General features: G+C 43.3%; 1 protein-coding gene across 1 annotated transcript in view; it reads left to right on the top strand.

The window, feature by feature from the left end:
- Positions 1–15,227, top strand: part of LOC112880891 — a 51,801-nt gene extending 36,574 nt beyond the window's left edge. Inside the window, exon 3 of the mRNA XM_025945620.1 lies at positions 15,054–15,227. Within this exon, the coding sequence (XP_025801405.1) occupies positions 15,054–15,227 (174 nt within the window). The remainder of the gene's footprint in view (positions 1–15,053) is intronic.
- The last annotated feature ends 6,496 nt before the right edge of the window (positions 15,228–21,723 follow it).

Below are 21,723 nucleotides of genomic sequence, written 5' to 3'. Positions count from 1 at the left end.
CGCAGTAGGCACTTTTAGAACATGTTTATTTATTTCCTTTCATTTTATTTCGAATCATTTTGCAAGCGCCTCCATTTTGATTTTAACAAAACTTGACTCACTGTTCATCCAACCCAGTAGGGTCCTTGTATCACTTACTTGTCTTTTGGATGAAGCATCTAGGTATAAAATAACTGTGGGGGGAGAGCCACAGACTCTCCAGCGCTAACATGATGCACCAACACCCACAAATAGAGCACACCATGCTGCACGAGCACATAAGCTAAAGGGGAGCCAGAGCTAGGCCCATAGGGGTTTGGCCATACCCAAGGTTCGGCCGACCTAGGAGGTGGCCCACTCAGGCCCATCTTTGTCCACCGTGTCGGTTTGTGTCTTTAATCTTTGCAATCTCCCTAATTTTTGAGTTTTGATGGATTTTAAATCTGATCCTTTAAATCAAGCTCAATAAAATGAATCAACATGCTCCATCAGCTCTACATACTTTCTATGGTTGGCTTGCATATGTTCTATTTCATGCTTATCATGTTGATACTTGTAAACAAATATGTTTAGGACAGTATGCTCATCTAAGTAGTTGATGTGTGTGATATGGTTTGATGATCTGATCTTTGCTCTTAATTCTTAAGTGCTTGGAAAAATTTATTTGAAAAACTTCAAAAGCCTTTGCAAGCTCCTCTTTCATATGCCAAAGTCCTACCAAAGCCATATGATGAGTTACCTTGAAAACCTTATGCATATGTTGCTTGTCTTTGCATTGAGCTTTTTCAAATTGTTGTGACCCTTGGAAGAATTCTTTTCATTCTTTCATGATCACAATTCATGTGCACACCATATACCCCCTTGCTATGCTTCTATGAGAAGTTAGCATTGTAACATTCATTATATCCCACAAAATAAAAGCTCCACGATATGTGTCGGTCTCTCTCTATCTATTGTTACAAAAGAGACATGGGCTATCGATAAAAAAATATATGGACACATGAAGGTCCAAGCATTCCAAAAAAAAGTTGGACACTTGAAGGTCCTAGAAAAAAAAGATAAAAAAGAAAGATAGCCATGTTCTCAAAAGAATTTACAAAGGGAGTGAGATCTTACAAAAGGAGTTTCCATTGGTTTGGCCGAACCTTCAGTTCGGCCGAACTGACTTTGGCGTAGAAATAAAAAATTCTAACGATATTTAAAAAACAGTAGGTTCCATCTTTTCTATGCTTCCCCTTTAAACAACGAGGCCCTCTCTATACACTGGAGCCCTTTCTTTCATTTCATCAAAAGGTATTGTGAACTTGTATAGTTCACATTCTTCGTCTCTACCTATCCATTCATACAGTGACAGTATTTAATTATGAAAGTTGGCCAAGTAGCTGGCCCTTTAGTCCGTTCTTTTAAGATAAAGGAGCAGAAACCTTTTTCTTTTTATTACTATTTCCTTCGCTTAATGGGAAACCATTTGCTACCAATGGAGGAATTGCTTCTTCCAATCTAGATGATTGGATTTGCACCAAAGGAAACCATAAATTCCATATACCATAGAAATATAGGATAGAGCTTCTCTATTCTATTCGTTGGTACCGATCATGGATACTTCAAAAATTTTCTTATTTGTTTGAACTCATTATCTGAACGAGTCGCACGTACACCCTAGCACATGTTCCTCAACGATGAGGACATCCCTTAAGCGCGGTCGATTTTCTAGCATTTCGTATTGGCTGTCTTGCATTTCTAATAAGTTGTTTAACCATTGGCATGTCGTATGTATATAGAAAATATGGATTCATTTAGATCGGTCTTAACCTGATGATTCATCATCATGAAGTATTTCTATTTTCAAGAAAATAACATAAAAACTGAATTTAGGTTTGAAATAAATTTACAAGAAATCCAGCTACTACCAATCCTTAAACATTTATGGAAACCACATTGGATCAGTATCGCAGTGCTCGTCAAACATTTCACCCCCTGTACAATATTCAAAAAGTCCATAAGCTTTGGCTTCGTCTGTTGACATAAAAACATCCCTTTCCATGTCTTCGGATACAACCCGAAAAGGCTTGCCTGTTCTTGGTGCATAAACCCTTGTGATCATTTCGCAAACTTTGTGTAACTCTTCCACTTCTAGTAAAAATTCTAGTGTCCTTGCCCGATAATAAGCACTAGCAGGTAGGTGAAGCGTAATCCTAGCGTGACGGAATGCTATACATTTGGTGGGTTCTCGTCCAAGCAGAATGAAGGAGGCCATGGACGCGGCTATTTCGAGACATATTGTATATATATCAGGTGTCACCGTTTGCATCGTATCAAAAATTGCCATTCGTGAGATTAGCCACCCGCCAGGGGAGTTATAAACAAAAAAAAATATCACTAATTCCATCTTCTATATTGAGATATACCATCAGACCTGTAATATGATTCGTAATCTAGCAATGAATCTCTTGACCTAAAAAAAGTGTACTTTCTCAATACATAACATTGTATAAGCCAACCCAAGTTGCTTCTTCATCTCCGAGAATCTGGTAAGGTACTTTTGCAACACCAATAGGCATATTAGATTAATATTATTAAATTTAAGTAAGAAAACTACACCAATGGAAGAGAAAGAAAGAATCCACAGTTTATTATCTTCATTTTTTTATTATTCTATAAGAATACTATTGATTCTATTAATACATAGATTGAAAGATTATACATATAAGGTAAGACAGATTGAATAAATAAAAAGGGATTAAGGATCTATTCTTCGTTTTCCCAAATAGCCTAAGCTACCCATTGCATATTGGCTCTTATCGAGTATAGAATAGATCTGCTTCTCTTTCTTCTTACAAATAGAATTGGCTTGTTATTTTTAACAGAATGGAATAAATATTCACACTTTCTGACATAGAATCCCATGGTAGGGTTAGGCACATAGATATGTATGAATAGTTTTTTTCCAATGCGATAAAATAAAGTGACATCATGTCTATTTTTCTTTGCTAAAGGGGTATTTCCATGAGTTTGCCTTGGTATCGTGTTCATACTATTGTATTGAATGATCCGGGTCAGTTGCTTTCCGTGCATATAATGCACACAGCTCTAGTTTCTAGTTGGGCTGGCTCGATGGCTTTATACGAATTAGCGGTTTTTTATCCCTCTAATCCTGTTCTAGATCCAATGTGGAGGCAAGGTATGTTCATCATCCACTTCATGACTCATTTATGAATAACCAATTCATGGGGTGGTTGGAGTATTTCAGAAGGAACTATAATGAATCCAGGTATTTGGAGTTATGAAGGTGTGGCAGGTGTGCATATTGTGTTTTCTGGCTTGTGTTTCTTGGCAGCTATCTGGCATTGGGTATATTGGGACCTAGAAATATTCTATTGACGAGCGGACGGGAAAATCTTCTTTGGATTTGCCCAAGATCTTTGGAATTCATTTATTTCTTGCAGGGGTGGCTTGTTTTGGCTTTGGTGCATTTCATGTAACGGGTTTATATGGCCCTAGTATTTGGGTGTCCGATCCTTACGGACTAACTGGAAAACTACAAGCTGTAAATCCTGCATGGGGTGCAGAAGGTTTTGATCCTTTCATTCTGGGAGGAATAGCTTCACATCATATTTCTGCGGGTACATTTGGCATATTAGCGGACCTATTCCATCTTAGTGTCCGTCCGCCGCAACATCTATACAAAGGATTATATATGGGCAATATTGAAATAGTACTTTCTAGTGGTATGGATCGGCAACTATCCCAATCAAATTATTTAGTCCTATGTCAGTGTTTAACCTCGAAGCCCACCAAGGGATACCCCCGAGGTGGTAGATTGTAGGTGGGGTGTCGCCGAGTGTCAGACTCAGGCCCATGGGACTGTGCATATGGCGTACATCTTAACAAGATAAGGGATGGGATATGGCCCACACTCTACACCAGTTTTAACTACTCATACTGTAGTAGAACTACTCGAGCAGCAGTAGAACTAGTCAGAAACGGTAGGAAACTACCCGAAAAGTACTCGAATAGGACTCCTAAGCTCGTATCTGGCTGGGATTTCCATGTAACCCTGTCCCCCCAGACTATATAAGGGCGGAAAGGGACCCTCCTCGAATAGGAGCATGAGGAACAACTCGTACCTCATGGAGGGGATCACCCTGATCAACACCCAAGGCAATACAAACAACACACAGGACGTAGGGTATTACGCTCTTGATGGCTCGAACATGTCTAAACTTTGTGTTCCTTGCACCTTCGACTTCCTGATCTCGGCGACAACTCTACCTACAAACTCACCACCTCAGGGGTATCCCTTGGTGGGCGTGGCGGTAAAACACTAACACCGAGATCAGGAACTCGAAGGTTCAAGGAACACAAAACTTTAGATAGGTTCAGGCTGCAGTATGCGTAGTACCCTACGTCCTATGTGATGGTTTGTATTGCCTTTGATGTTCTGTTCAATGTGTCTTGGTTTGGAGGGGGTCCTAGCCAAATACAAGCTCAGGAGTCCTACCCAAGTACTACTCGGATAGTTTCCTTATATTCCGACTAGTCCTACTCCTGTACGAGTAGTTACAACTAGTGTAGGGTATGGGCCATGTCCCATCCCTTATCCTAGAAAATGAATGCCATGTGCACAGTCCCGTGGTCTGAGTCTGATAGTCTACTCATTATCAGTGGGATTAGGGATACTTTCAGAAAAAAATATATCAAAGAGTTAGCGAGGGGTTAGCCAAAAATCTTAGTTTGCTAGAAGCTTGGTCTAAAATTCCCAAAAAATTAGCCTTTTATGGTTATATTGGTAGCAATCCGGCAAAGGGGGGATTATTTAGAGCAGCTCAATGGACAATGCGGATGGAATAGCTGTTGGATGGTTAGGACATCCCATCTTTGGAGATAAAGAAGGACACGAGCTTTTTGTACGCCGTATGCCTACTTTTTTTTTGAAACAATTTCTAATAGTTTTGGTAGATCAAGAGGGAACTGTGAGAGTGTTGGCATTTCTTAAGCCTTTAGAATAATTCCACAAGCGCACGGAACACCATTGTAGCAGTTCACCCAGGAGTATTCCGGAGTATCATATTTCTCATAGGATGCAGTTGAGCAATGGATACTAGGTCATCACTCATCTAGCTATTCCAAAAAAATGATATGGAAGGAAGGGAAAGATAATGACATGCATCCTCACCACAAGGATAACGATAGTCAAGAAATGGATGAGACAGGAGCACGGTTCCTATGATGGGTCATTCTCATGCCAAGATGCAGGAAATGTAGGCCAAGGTAGCACTGCTCGAGACGTACATTAGCAGTGAGGGAGACGGCTTACTATAGAACCCGAAGGCAGTCAGAATGTAAACTAGAATCACCTTTCATTCACTTTGGCGGCTGGAAGAGGAAGAACATCAGAAAGGGGTGAGAGGGGAGTCCAACGACAACCTGCTACTATTGCTATGAAAGCACCCGAATGTGGTGGACTACAAGGCACGAACAGAGCTGTCACCACCTGCTGTCTTCCACACTGTTCCGTGGGGTGGAACACAACCTAAGGTAACTATCAAGCCTAAGCTCCGTGCCTCGACAATCTAGTTACTTACTCCTACCATGATCTGTAGTAGAGAGCACTCGCAAATAGGTAGAACATGCAACCTACGCCGACAAGGGGTCCCGTTTAAGAAAGGGAAGCTAGACAACAACCTAGCTACTTAGCTCTACAACTATTCGGGTACTAATCTAGATATTAGATAGTACTGCGGAATGTAAACATTGACATGGTAGAAATGCATAAAGACAACTTTATTAAATAGGAAAAGTCTTACTAGAAGGTAAAGATACAATGGAACTCATACCTAGACTTCTGAAGATGACTCCAGAACCGAAGAGAACTCCTAACTCTAACTCCTGAACTAACCTTTGAATTACATGGGGAAGCACCGCCTAGAGGGGCGCCTCCCCAAGTGGGAGAGAAGTGGTGAAAGAAGGTACAAGTGAGAATCAGGGAGAGGGGTCTCATTTATAGTTTGGAGGTGTCTTGGGAGAGTGGAGATGCTCTTGGAATCCAAGGGGAATCTTCCCCTCCAAATGCTCTCCTGCTGCCACCTAGCGTGAAGTGCAACCACCTCCACACTCCCTATGTCGGTTACTTGCCGCAGAGCAAGATGAGGTGGTTTTGTGGAAATGCTAGGCCGGCCAAATTGTGATTCTTCAATCTTGCATTGATGCACCTTGATTTAGCTCCTTGAGGCCATCAACTTGTTGCCCGAAAAGGATTGATTGATTTCCCCAAAGTAGTAGCCAGCCGTCCTAGGTGAGGTCGGCCGGCCTAGGATTTCCACCAAATTCATCCATCCAACTTCCATTGTGTGGTGAATGGTCATCATGGATCAACCACTCTTGATTTCACTGAATTTAATTGAGTTTACTCCGAGTTGTGGCCGTCAGATCCATGGTGGAAGCCTTCCGGTCGTATCCTTTGTATTTGCTTGTTCCTCCTATTGATATGGGTCCACTAGGGGGTCACTATTATTCTTTTGGCAAGGTATGATGTGCTTGGCAAAGGATTAGGGCTACTTCTGCACGGCACAAGTCTGGAACTTCCGATTTGCATAACTTTTTTCATTCGGACTCCAAATTGGGTGAACCAAATATCCAATTCGATCATCTTGATGAGCTCTTCAACATGGTAATGTCCAATTTGGCATTAGATAATGTTTCTATTGGTGTCATCTTATGTCCATGTTTCACCATTCTTGCATATGCTCCATCTAATGTTGTTTCCTGCGTATTCTGAGCATAATCCTACAAAACATCTCAAGCCACCAAAACTTGTGGAATTTGTTAGTTCAAATAAAATAATGCATAGAAATATATTTATACCCACTTTATTCACCGAGATGTTGGTGGTTGATGTTGTAATTAACGACCACCAACAGAGAGCAGACGTTCCTTTTAGAATAGCAGAATCCAAATATTGTGTTGAACAAATAGGCGTAATGGTGGAGTTCTATGTGACATTCAAGTATTAGGATTATAAACAAACTAAATTTTAGTATAAAGTGTGCATGTTTGATTTTGTGTATGTGTGCTCAAATTTAAATGCAAAAGGGAAAAGGACATATATGTAATTCTGAAAATTATAGGTCCTTTAGTGTTAAATGGGTGAGAATGGGAAGTAAAAATCAAAACATATAAAGGTTGTTGTGTGAAAAGTCAAGAACTTACTTTTAACCCCAAATAGAGATAAAACTACCCCTAGGATGCAAGTGTACTATAGAATTCTACATAGGATTTACTTAAAGTTTAAAGTTTTACCAAGTTTTATGTTAGTTTCAAATCTTTAGCTCTTTTGAAACTGAACCTTAAAGCAAAGTTGTAGATATTGTTGACCTCTACACTTTTGCTTTTGGGAACATTTTCATTTGAGCTATAATTTGAAAGTTATCTAGTCTTTACAGAGGAGCCCCTGCACTTTTGGAAAATAGCAGATCAGTCCCTTCGTCTATCTTCAGCCCCCCTGCTCTGCTCTGTTCTGTCTCCGCTCTGCCCGACGCCTCGCCGCCTTCGTCGGCCATGTGCCGAGCTTTAACTGCTCCGCGGTGCCCCTCTGTGCACCACATGCCGCTCCTGCACCCCGCCTCCGCTCACTCGGCCTCGCGCTGGCCTCTCCTCGCCTTGTCGCGCCGCGTTGCCATCCGCCCGAAATGCTCTCCGCCGCTGCTCGCCGTCGTTGCAACCCGACCGGCGCCACCTCCTGCTTCTGGCAGTCCCCACGCGTCACTCCCCGGTCAGCCGCCGCTCTAGTCCTCCCCGCTGTCTTCTCCCGCATGCGCCGCGCTGCCCCCGCCACTGTCCGAGCTCCGCCCGCGACCGCCACGCTCGCCGCCGGCCGCCAGCACCAGCTATCGCCCACTGTGCCCTCTCTTCAACTCGAAGCACATCCTGGAGCTCCTAATACACTTCTTCCTACGTCCCCGCACCCACATTCCCACGGCCAATTCTTTTCCCGACCACCGCGCCTCACCGGACCTCCTCCGTAGCTTCTGCTCGCAGTCGACAGTCGCCCACGCCGCCTCTCATCCCCGATCCAGTGCACAATTAGCATCCCCACGACCCACTGGTGCTCCCCAGCCTACCCAATCTCGCTCGTGTGCACCGGAACGACCGGACCACTACGCCGGTGAGCTCGAGTTTCCGCCGCCGCTCGGCCTCGCCGTTGTCCCGTCGATCCGGCCTCCTAGCCCCGGCCAAGCACACCGCCAGCACCACATCATCACGTAGAAGCTGATTAGCCACCTCCCCACCACCCTCCTGCCCTCCAGCCACCGGAACGCTGACGACGTCCTTCGGACCTCCGCCGCCTATCCCTGTTCGCCGTCGTTATGCCGCTACAGCCCCTCCTTTCCCCGACACCGGCCACCCATGTAACCGCTGTGAGTCCCTGAGCATTTGCCCTCACTTGCCCCTCGCCGCCGGTGAGCTCTCTCGCCGGAATTCGATCAGCATCGATCGGACCTCCTGTGTAGTCCGGCCAGGGACCCAATTGCGAACATTCAAAACTTTCCAAGGGCCTATCTGTGAGAAAACAGCACCCCTCTCCAAACACAAATCAGCCAAATTGTAAAATTTATAGGAATTTGTAGAAAAATCCAAAAATTGTCAAACCAGTTTTGTTGTACTCTAGAAGTTGAATTCGACTACTTTTGTTAATAGAGTCTGGTTTGAAACCAAATGCTTTTAAAGTTATTTTAGAGTTTAGAAAAAGGGTAATTTGTGTGTAACCTTTGCATACAAGCTTATCTTCTTATGATTTTTGGTGTGTAGCTTATTTATGTGATAAGTGAGCTTGTGTAAAAATTCTATACTCAGTACTTCTCTGTAGTTTAAGTTCTTTTAAACTTTTGCAAATCAAATTTGAAATGGTTTGAATTTCTTTAAGCATGTTCCTAATACTTTCCTTTTTAGATCTTTTTAACATAGCTCAATTTGTTGATAATGAGTTCCTAATTAAATTTTCAAGGAATAAAAGCTCTGTTTGTTTAAGATTTGAATTTAAACTTGAAATTTGAATTTAAATTCAAATACTTTAGTTTCTATTTTCAGGAAATTATGAAAAATTCACCATAATCTTATTGTTAGAAATAAGCTGATCCACCAAAATTTCAAAGTCAGAACCTTGATGGTTTTCAAAATAAAAATCAAACTTGTCAAATTACTTCAAAGTAATTCCACTAATATGACAATGAATTAAATACAAATAATAGAATTGGATCCACCCCCCTGTTTCATGAGTTTATATTTGTTAATTTATTGGATTGCAACTTTATTATGAAATAAAATCCTAACTAAAGAACCATCTAATTAAATCATTGCATATCATGTAGAGTCAACGACACTCGACGACGGAGACTACGAGCTAGTCCCGGAAAACGAGCAAGGATTTTCTGAAGATCTTGCGAACGTCGCCGAGACTATAACTGAAGCCCCACTGACCCCAGCCACGCTCAAGAAGGCAAGCCCCGGTGCATAACCCAATATTTCAAACTGCAATTTTATGCATATATATTATGTATCTTGCATTAAGTCTAGGAGTTGAAATGGAACCCTAGATGCATGAATCCTAGGAACCAACGTATTGTACCTGAGTCCTTATCGCATAAATGCTCTGCTAATAGGACCGGTAGAAGTCGGGTGATTTTCTGTCACTCGCGCGATATAGGAGTTCAATGTTTACTATTCTGCAGTCACTATAAGGATCATGGACAGGGTCATGTACAGTATCATGACTCGGAAGGTTACCCCGTCTGTGTTGATAAAAGTTGATAAGGTCGCAGTGTGTGGTAGTGGTGGCTAAGCGTTTGAAAGTACTAACCACATGACACGAAATATGGTAAAGCGGTAAGCCTAGTACCTTATTGGCCTGGCAAATGGACTTATTCCCACCACTCGATATATTGGTTTGTTGTACACACGCACCAACGTGTGGGAGTATGTTCTGCGTAGCAGACAGGAGTACGATCATGTAGTCGCGCTACAGACGTACGTCCTACACAATTGGTGTGCATACGGTCCTGTAGTCGCTTGTGGTGGCCCTGATCCATAACCCGAAATATGAGGGAAACGGTTGCTTCGGAACGATCATTGGATGTTCCAAGCGTGTGAGTTAGGTTTACCTTGCAAGGGTTGAAATTCGATTCAGGAATCGTCCGTTTCTCGCGGAGATTGAGACTGCTTATTCCTTCTACCACATAAAATAATAACAGCAACTATTGTTGGAATAATCTTGATGGATGATAATCTCTATCTTGCTTGTCTAGAATAGGAGCTTACCTAGAATGGTTATTCAAACTAGAATCTGAAAGCTAAAATATGAAAGTTAGCTCATACTCTTTGTTCCTTTCCAGCTAAAATTAAACCCAGAACCATTTCAAGCCTTCATGAGTTTAGTTATGGGCAAAGTATACCCTAATCCCGGGTAAGCCTTGCTGAGTATTAGTATACTCAGTCTTGCTAGTGAATTTTTCAGGCATAACCCTCGAGAACCCCACGGATAGTCCTGCATGGCCAACCTCTGTTCCATTTGGCTGGTCCGTGGAGTGGGATCCGTCCCCGGTTGGCAGTGACCCCCCGAAATGACACCAGGTTTCGGGCTGAATGTGGTGTCAACTTCCGCGACGTGTGTAGTCGCGTGTAAATTTTCTTCCGCTGTGAACCTGGGCAAGCTGTTTAGCTTGTCATTTGAATAATATTTGTATAAGTTTACTTAAGTCTGAACGTTTTGTAATAATGTTTAGTATTCTGTGAATTAAAAGTTGATGAGCTGTTGTGCAGCTGTAAAACTCGCCTTCGTGCGAGGTAAACCTGCTTCGATCCTGTTGAACCGTGGTTGCATCGGGCGGAGACCCGATAGACCAATGAGTTGTTCCGTTTGAAGTGCGTTGAGTTAGTATCGGTTGTATAGCGATGACTAGCGCACTTGAGCCGGAATAATTCAGGCGGTTCTACCACATTCTACGGTGGCAAACTTAATGGAGTAAGTTATTCTGATCCGGCTACTGCAAAAAAAATGCGTGACATGCTCAATTAGGGGAATTTTTTAATTAGATCAAGCTACTTTGAAATCAGAGGGTGTTTGCCACAACAGTCCAAGGGGTTGTTTCACTTTTGGCCATGCTACTCTTCTTTTTTGGACACATTTGGCATGGCCCTCGAACCTTGTTCCGAGATGTTTTTGCTGGTATTGATCCAGACTTAGATGCTTAAGTGGAATTTGGAACATTCCAAAAAGTTGGAGATCCAACTACAAGGAGACTGGCAGCCTGATACCATATTGTTATGGTATCTTTCACCTCTCTTTTTTGATTTGACATCAGAAACATCTCCTCTCCTGTCCTTTCTTTGGCTCTTTTCTTTTTTTATATGGGAAATGATACCAAATTATAAGTGAATAGGTGTGGAAGTTATAATTGTAAATAAATCAGGATTGAATCTATGGAAGCATTGGTTTATATGTTCCTTTTAGTTTCGACTCTAGGAATAATATTTTCGCTATCTTCTTCCGAGAACCACCTAAGGTTCTGACTAAAAAATGAAATAATTTAATTGCAGGAAATAAATTATTTGATTAAAGTAAGAAGTCCTACTTCAATTAGTCCCCATGTTCTTTGAATGGATCTCTTAATTGTTGAGAGGGTTGCCCAAACATGATATATAAGGTATACCCAGTAAAGCTTACAAGTAAACCAAATATGGAGATGGCGACTAAAGTTGTTGTTTCCATTTTTATAGAATTTCAAGATTACAATGGATCTATGAAAAGATTGTGTATTTACAACTATAACGGAATAGGATACAAAGTCAAGACCAATGATTAAATAGAATTTATGGCTACACAAACTGTTGAAGATAGTTCTAGACCCAAGCCAAAACGGACTGGCGCAGGTAGTTTATTGAAACTCTTGAACTCGAAATATGGGAAAGTAGCTCCGGGTTGGGGGACTACTCCTTTTTTGGGGGTTGCAACGGCTTTATCCGCGATATTCCTATCTATCTATCTTCTGTTTTACTGGATGGAATTTTAAAGAATTAGATTTCAACTAACAAAAACTATGAAGTCATAGTTTTAGCATCCAGAAAAAGCCTTTCTATTTTAAGCTCCACATTTCTAGACATTCTCGTATTTCGACCGTGGATTTTTTTTTGTCTCGGTATCTCTGGAATATGAGTGTGTGACTTGTTAGAATTGATCCTATTAATAATACATAGAAAGGGCATCAAGATGATTCTATTTCATCGGATATTATTTATTCTAGTATCTTGAACACGAAATACATAGAGTGGATCAAGAAAAAAATGGAACTGTGATTCATACTCATTATTTAGACCTCGCAACCAGACTGAAAAAATATTTCAAGCAGTTCTTAATAAAAAAATAAATTTTCTTCCTTCCAATTTTTTTTTGCCCAAAAGACAACTTTTTTCTCTTTCAATAAATGCTCGTCAAGCGGTTCTTATTCGAAGAACCCTTGCCTTTTGTTTAGCTTGAGACTCAATCATCGTAGCTCTAGTATGAATCTAAGGTTTTAATTGAATTGATTCATAGGATCGCAACAAGTTAATTTCTATCAGAAAACCACTATAAATTTTTATTTAATTTTTTGACTTGTAAAAATCAAAAAATCAAATAAATAAAAAATAGGGAAGGGAAAAGTCAATAGGCCTCTAATGATCAACATATGGGAAAGAAAGATAGATGAGCCAACTTGAGATTTTTTGGCATTATCATCACAAAGAAGTAATTATGAATTTTTCTTATTTTATATCTTCAAGGCAAATCAATCGAATACCGTGGCCGGTGAAGTTTTGAACTTTTTTTTCTAATATCCGTTGAAAATTTGTGTGTTTCTGCTTGAGCCATACAAGATGAAATTTTCATATACGGTTCTCGGAGGGAGAGTGAGGCTAGTTATCTATCTCAATAAAGTATATGATTGGTTTGAGTGACGTCTTGAGATTCAAGAAATTGCGGATGATATAACTAGTAAATATGTTCCTCCTCATGTTAACATATTTTTATTGTTTAGTGGGAATTGCACTTACTTGTTTTCTAGTACAAGTCGCTATGGGTTTTGCTATGACTTTTTACTACCGACCAACCGTTACAGAGGCTTTTCCCTCCGTTCAATATATAATAATAGAGGCCAACTTTGGTTGGTTAATCCGATCAGGTCATTGATGGTTAGCAAGGATGATGGTTCTAATGATGATCCTGCACGTATTTCGTGTGTATCTCAAAGGTGGATTTAAGAAACCCCGTGAATTAACTTGGGTCACATGTGTGGTTTTTGCTGTATTGATTGCATCATTTGGCGTAACTGGTTATTCTTTGCCTTGGGATCAAATTGGTTATTAGGCTGTTAAAATTGTGACAGGTGTACCTGAAGCGACTCCGGTAATAGGATCCCCTTTAGTGGAATTATTACGTGGAAGTGCTAGTGTGGGTCAATCCACTTTGACTCATTTTTATAGTTTACATACATTTGTACTGCTCTGCTTACTGCCGTATTTATGTTAATGCGCTTTCCAATGATACGTAAGCAAGGTATTTCGGGTCCTTCATAGGGAAGGCGTATCATAGAGAATTCTAATTCGCATATATCATATAGGGTAGGTTGTTGTATTTCATTGCTACAAACATGTCTTATTTTACAATAAGATTTTTCATTTGGATACTTCTCTTCAACTTCGAAGTATTGAAGTTAATTTTATGAAAGAAAATAAGGCGGATTATGGGAGTGTGTGACTTGAATTATTAATTTGGCCATGCAGATAGAGAATTGGATCTGCCACATTAAAACTCACGACCAAAGGTGTCTCCACATCCAATCAACACGGAAGTCCCCTATCTAGGAAGGATAGGCTGGTTAACTCGAGGAGAATATTTTCTATAGTCGTACCCCAACCATGCCATCCATGAACAGGCTCCGTAAGATCCCATAAAGCATAAATGGAATAAGTCATGTGATATGATCCAATTCTATATTTATCACACTTACTTTTTATTATAGTATGTAAATGCATTCATTTTCTTCGCATCGATTTCAATCCGCAATACTATCGGAGTAAAAGAAGGGATCTAAAGAAGGACGTAGGCTAAACTTTTTGATTTTTTGTTAGTAACACATAAATACTTTGTTTGGATGTAAGAAATTTGCGATATTTAGGGGATAAACACCAACTAATCAAGAGACAATCCACAAAGCAATTGATCACCAACGAAAGGACACGTGGGCAAACAGGAAACCGACACGTGGGCAAACCGGGAAGGACACGTGGGTAAACAGGAAATCGACACGTGGGCGAACCAGAAAAGGGCATGTGGACGAATAGGAAAACAACATGTGGAGACACAGGAAGCCGGCACGTGGGTGAACCAGGAGAGGACACGTAGGCGAACAGGATAACGATACGTGGACAAATCAAAAAATGACAAGTGGTCACATCATGAAAAGACACGTGGACTGATTACAAGACGTTATGTGTCAAAATGAGATGAGGACACATGGGTGGACAAAATAATGACATGTGGTGCAATGCTGGCATGCCATGTGGCCTTATGCTAGCTCACCACGTGTCGGTCCCTTTGCGACACGTGCCACCCGACACGTCACTTGCCAGCGTGGACGAAGCCACATCGCCTGCTAGCGTGTCTTGGCCACGTCACTTGCCAGCATGGACGGCGCCACATCAGCTGCCAGCGTGGATAGGGGCATGTGGATCCAGTTGTTTTGTGATGATTTTGCGACGCGTCACAGAACGGAATATACTTTCGTGATGAAAGTTTTTTATCACAGATAAAATCCGTTCTGTGATGTTTTTGGGCATTTCATCATGGTAGATCAAACTTGATGCAACTTCTTCCATGATGTATTTGGCCTTTACGGTGACAAAAACCATTTGTCATTGAAGCATTGATTTCCACTAATGTTTTCATCGACAACTTCTAGGGCTCCATGCTTCGGGCAAGTACTCGTCATGACTTGTCTCAATGCAAGTAGGAGCAGAACGAGATCCTGAGGTCCTACACCTAGTGCTTCTTCGACACCCGTGCCACCATCGCCAACATCTTCGACGAGGACGTCATCGACTGCTTCCAAAATGGCTTCGCCGAGCGGCACCTCTACCGCTACTTTGGACGCAACCGGCCCAACACCATCATGGAACTTCATGACATGATGCAGCGATGGGGTGACCAGGAGGACTAGGAACGCAACCGCTACCCCAAGTGGAACACCAACAACGGGGGCAAATGGAACAACGACAATCGCTCCGACAAAGGCCGGCGGGACTACTCGGGATCCTCCCAAAAGCACAAGCAAGATGATCTCATCGCGGCTATTGACCGCAACTCGTAAGGCAAGAAGTCGGGGAGCCAGTAGGAGCAGTTCGTAAAGATCCTGCACAAGCAATGCCCGATGCACCCGAAGTCCAAGCACACACTTTTCAAGTCCGTCAGCCTCCGCAAGTCCTTGAACGTGCCTCGTCCCGATAAGAACGCGAAGAAGAAGGACAAGAATGATGTTGAGGAAGACAAGTTGGAGGCGTAGGGTTACCAACACCCTGCGAACATCATCAACGTCATCTTCGGTGGCGACTCCGGCTTCCCCACCAAGCGAGTGCAGATGCTCACTCTGCGTGAGATCATGGCTATCGAGTCAGTCATGCAGCGACCCCTTAGATACAGTGAGGTCCCGATCTCTTTCTCTAGAGAGGATCAGTGGACCAACTTCGCCGAGATGGGAAAATTACCACTCGTAATAGATCCTATGGTGGCAGGCTCACAACTCACATGAGTACTCATCGATGGCGGGAGCGGCCTCAACCTGCTCTTCGCGAGTACATTGAAGAAGATGGGGTTGAACATCTCCAACATGCTCACCGCCAGCAAGTCTCCTTTCTACAGCATCATCCCAGGGTACTCGGCCACACCAATTGGCTCGGTAATGCTGCTAGTTACCTTTGGGACAAAGAACAACTACTGCATGGAGTACGCCAAGTTCGAGGTAGTGAACTTCGAGTCATCATAACACGCCATCCTCAGCAGACCTGCTCTACCCAAGTTCATGGCTGTACCCCACTACGTCTACCTGCTCCTCAGGATGCTAGGCAAGACAGGGGTGCTGACCTTCCATGGCGATTTGAAGAAGTCGTACACGTGTGCCAGATGCTTTAGCTAAAGTATTCATGGCCGCGCTGCAGCTCTACCAGTCGGAGATGGTGATTCCGACTAAGAAGTTGAGACAGTCCACGGTGAAGCCCACCAACGATGTCGGCATGAAACCCATCCAACTGCTGGAGGGCGACCAATCCAAGACATCCCTGATTGGAGCAGGGCTGAGTGACAAATAGGAAAGAGCGCTCATCAGCTTTCTTCGGGCTAGCTGAGACATATTTGCGTGGAATCCAACAGATATGCCAGGGGTGCCCAAGGACCTGATTGAGCACTCCCTAAATGTTGATACAAAAGCCATCTCGAAGAAGCAGCGACTACGTCGCTTCGCTCAAGACAAGAGGGAAGCCATGAAGAAGGAGTTAGCAAAACTACCCATGGCTGGCTTCATCGAAGAACTTTACCACCTAGAGTGGCTAGCTAATCCTGTACTTGTTTTGAAAAAAACAATAATGAATTAAGGATGTTTTTGGATTATACCAATCTCAACAAACACTGCCCGAAGGATCCCTTCAGGCTCCCACGCATTGACCAAGTCGTTGACTCTACCGATGGTTGTGTCCTGCTCTCCTTCCTTGACTACTACTCGGGCTACCATCAGATTGCCCTCAAGGAAGAAGACTAGATCAAGACAACATTCATCACCCTGTTTGGAGTATATGCCTACACGACTATGTCCTTCTGGTTGAAGAAAGCGGGAGCCACCTATCAGCGAGCCATCCAATTATGCTTCGCCGACCAGCTACATCACAATGTTGAAGCCTACATGGACAACATGGTCGTTAAGACCAGAAGCCATGACGAGTTCATCTTAGATCTTGAGGAAACCTTCAGTAGCTTGCGCAAGTTTAGGTGGAAGCTCAACACGACAAAGTGCGTCTTCAGCGTACCGACAGGGAAACTACTCAGGTTCACCGTCACTCACCGAGGAATTGAAGCTAAGCCGGAGAAGAACACCGCCATCACAACCATGGAATGGGGACTACCCTTCTTCAAGCTTCTGAAGCAGTAAGACAAGTTCCAGTGGAATGAAGAGGCAGAGCAGGCTCTGATAGATCTCAAGCATCATCTGCAGACACCTCCTATCCTCACAGCTCCATTACCAGGCAAAAACATATTACTGTATGTCGCCGCGACTACTCATGTCAGCAGCACAACTATTATGGTGGAGCACTCTGAGTAAGGCCGTGCCTTTAGTGTGCAGATGCTAGTGTATTACGTCAGCGAAGTCCTTTCTGAATCCAAGGTTCGTTATCCTTCAATTCAGAAACTTCTCTACTCAATACTCATCACATCTAGGAAGCTCCACCACTACTTCGATGAATACCAAATCTCAGTTGTCACTGATTTCTCATTGGCAGATATACTTCACAATTGGGATGCCACTGGACGTATTTCCAAGTGGGTAGTGGAACTGGGGGCTCTCAGCATTGATTTCAAGCCATGTACAACCATCAAGTCACAAGCACTAGTCGATTTCATGGCGGAGTGGCGAGAAAATCAAATTGCAGCTCCAGCTAGCGTGCTAGAGCATTGGGTCATGTACTTTGACGGTTCACTCAAGCTCGGAGGCAGCGGCGCAGGAGTCCTCTTCATCTCACCCAAAGGAGAACAACTCAAATACGTACTGCAAATACTATCTGAGGTATCAAATAACGAAGCTGAGTAGGAGGCACTATTGCACGGGCTACGCCTAGCACTCTCCCTTGGCATCAAGCGATTACTTGTCTATGATGACTCCTTGCTGGTGGTTCAACAAGTCAACAAGGAGTGGGACGTCAACAAGGACCCCATGGATGCGTATGTCATGGAGATACGCCAACTGGAGAATAAGTTCTTGGGCCTAGAGATTCACCACATGATTTGAGACAACAATTTTGGGGCTGATGTACTCTTGAAGTTGGGCTCTGATCGAGCAAACGTCCCTCCGGGAGTATTCATCCATGAGTTACACCATCCGCCCATCAAGAAACTAGATCAAGCTACCATTGGTCAGGGTCCTACTGAACCCGATCAAGAGGTCATGATGATCGAGGTTGATTGGCGAGTACCTTTCATTGACTTCATCAAAGATCGAGAACCCAACTTCAAGAGTACATCAGTGTTGATAAAAAAGCGCTGAGGCTACACACGTCATCAGGTGGAGCAAAGGGTACGTTGTGGTTGGCGACAAGCTATACAAATGCAGATCAGCAATAGGGGTACTCATGAAGTGTGTCCTCATCGAGGAGGCCAAAGACATACTCCGAGAGATCCATGAAGGCACCTGTGGCAACCACGCGGCATCATGTACACTAGTTAGGAAAGCATTCAGATCAGGGTTCTATTGGCCAACGGCTTTGGCAGATGCTAAAGTGCTCGTCCGCTGGTGTACCAACTACCAACTGCCAATTTTTCGGCAAGCAAGCTCACGTCCCAACACACAACCTCATCACCATACCACCTTCCTGGCCATTCGCATGTTGGGGCCTGGACATGATTCAGCATCTGACAACAGCGCCAGGAGGTTTTGCTCATGTGTTGGTAGCCATCGATAAGTTCACAGAGTGGATCGAGTACAAGCCAATTACAAAGCTCTCAGCAAACAGAGTAGTCAACTTTATCTGCGACATCCTCCATCGATTCGGCTTCCCGAACACTATCATCACATACCTAGGATCAAACTTCCACTCTCACAAGTTCTGGGAATTCTATGGGAACAGCGCCATCGAGGTCAAATACATTTTGGTGGCTCACCCGAGGGCCAATGGCCAAATTGAGCTCGCTAACAGCCTGATCCCTGATGGATTGAAGAAAAGACTCTATGACACCAACATCAAAAAAGGTGGTAAGTCGATCCACGAGTTACCACTAGCCGTCTATGGGCTTCGCACTCAACCAAGCAAAGCCACAGGATAGTCACCCTTCTTGCTCATCTACGGGTCAGAAGCTATCCTCCCTACGACATCCTGTAGCAATCTCCAATATTGGAATGTAGGAAGAAGGCGAGGCTGACGAGCCAAGACAACTAGAGCTGGACTCGGCAGAACAAGTCAGATGCAATGCTCTAGTTCCATCAGCCCACTACCTACAAGGCATCCGACGCTACCTCGACCGCAACATCCAGGAGAGATCCTTCAACATTGGTGATCTAGTCCTTCATCGCATCCAGGATGAGACTGGGATCCACAAGCTCAACTCGCGATGGGAAGGGCCCTTCATCGTCTCCAGAGTTACAAGACCAGGGTCGTATCAGCTACAGTACCTTGATGGCTAGGAGGTTCCGAACTCCTGCAATATATATCAAGCACCTACGCCATTTCTACCCCTAGATAACTTGTACACAAATTTGTCAGCTGCAGTGCAACATTTTTTATCAATAAAGAGTTGGTTTGGTACCCAAACGACTACTTTTGCCTCTCAGCTAGATTGTAAAACTTGGGGGCTCAGGCCACGAGTACTAACAATGGGCTAACTACACTAAGTCACCAGGAGTGCTCGAAGGCTACCGCCACAAGTTCCACCTAAATGACTACTATCCACAAGCCATTCTGGCTAAGCCGCAAAACTATTTGTGCACAATCCGATTACTTCGAGTACTACCCTATACGGTTCACCAGAACTAATTGGGCAAGTCACTACGAGAAAGTTGAAGAGGTCACCATGTCTATTACCATAAGCAAACCAGAGGGCCACACGATGCGGGTAAATTTTGATTCGCTCAAAACCCTTGCAAGGGGCTAACTAGTGAATGCCAAGTTATTGACTACATCTAGAGTCGTTGCACTCTGAGAAGCTTAACCCACGCATATCGAGTCTTTTTAAAGTCCTATGATTGATAGTACCACACGAGTACTCCGTACAATCAACAGGCATAATACATCATATATTACAAGATAGGATAGTTTTTTGACTACTACAGGCAATCAGAACAAGTCCTCATGCATGTTATCAACTATCTTGTAAGCCACAGGCTCTACCTCCTAAGAGTACCTACTGAATTGCTCCTCCGTGCAGCCTTCAGCAGCACCATCTACAAATGGCTTCATGTCCATGGCTGGTTGATATGACTTCACCAGCCCCAAGACATGCGCCAGCAGCACCTTGGCTATCCCAGATGCGTAGCTGGCAATACTTCACGGAGCATCACGAAGATGCTCTAGCAAGGTACATACATCTACGGTGGGATCCACCATCTCAGCCACAATGCATGTAGCGGTCTCGAGCTTGTCGAGTTCTTTTTGTTTTCACTCCTTGTAGCATTCAAGGACTGGATCATCTGCATGTTCGCCACCAGCTGCTTGTCTGCATCATGGAGTTGTTTGACGAAAACTTTATGCGCTTTAGTAAGATTTGCATAATTCATTTGAAAGCTTTCAAAGGCTTGCTGAAGGTGTTCCTTTTCCTCTGTAAGGCGATATATATCACACTTCCAGTTAGTAAGTGATGAGGGCATCTCTCCTTTGCATACAATGCAAGGACCGATCACTAGAGCACATGCGCGACAGTTGGATCTCCAGGTACGTTCTAACCTTGTCAATTGTTTTTCAGAACTTATGCTTGGTTCCATGCATGTTTTATTGATTAGGAACAATGGAGAGGACCAGCAAGGACTTGGAGAAGGCCAAGGAGTCAAGGAGTACGACGCCCACACCAAGGAGGGGTCAAGGTCCAACTCGACTTCAACTCCACCTCAGATTCCAGAACCTGACTTCACCAAAATTGATGCCCAGGCCACATACGGAGTCGGGTTTGGACGTTCTATATATCGTTGGACCAGAATTTTATAAGACTTCCAATGGCACTAGTCCTACCTCAAAATTCCTTTTGAGTCGACGGGAATTGTGGAAACAAGTGGACGTGTGCTGCGTCACCATCTTTTGGGCTGCTGGCCCGTGTATCGTGTTGGAGCCTGTTAGGGTTGCGTCCAGGGGACTTGCATGCCCCTAACTCCTTTTTATTCAGTAGCCATCGCCACTTTAGGGTTTGGGTTTTGCTTAGATTCAATCTATCATCTAACAGTGTCGCCGTTCATCAGTTTGTGAGACCCCATCTCGTAATCAAGTTTGTTTGATTGCATCACCTGTTCTTGCTTGTGTTCTTGATTGCGCTTGTAGGGATAAGCCTTCGTGGCAAGGTCATCCTTACAACATGGGTGATAACTAATGGAGCAATGGTGTAGTGATTGCGAGGATCTGTTCGTTTGGAGCCTTGGTTCATCAACATTGAGTTCTCCACCAATCAAGTTTACCGTACCTCTCGGAAGATTAGGACTCATCCTCCTATCAAGTGGTATCAGTTATCAGGTTGCCCATGAGGTATACTCATGTGCCTTTAGATTTGTTTTGTTTCCGTCCTATAGTCCACAAAAAAGCCACAAAATTTTTTTACTCTTTCGGACCTACAACCCTCGCTCAGCCTTTTGCACAATTTAGTTTCGGAGTCCGTAGTTCTGAGTTCATATCCTAGGTTGATTTTGGTTGCTGGTTTAGATTTATTTTAGTTCAGTTTTGTTTCTTCCATCTGTTGCCATCTACAAACAAAAAATAAAT

Source organism: Panicum hallii, chromosome 2 (assembly GCF_002211085.1).
Source record: "Panicum hallii strain FIL2 chromosome 2, PHallii_v3.1, whole genome shotgun sequence".
Taxonomy (NCBI): Eukaryota; Viridiplantae; Streptophyta; class Magnoliopsida; order Poales; family Poaceae; genus Panicum; species Panicum hallii.
This window is presented reverse-complemented; position numbering and strand designations above follow the sequence as displayed.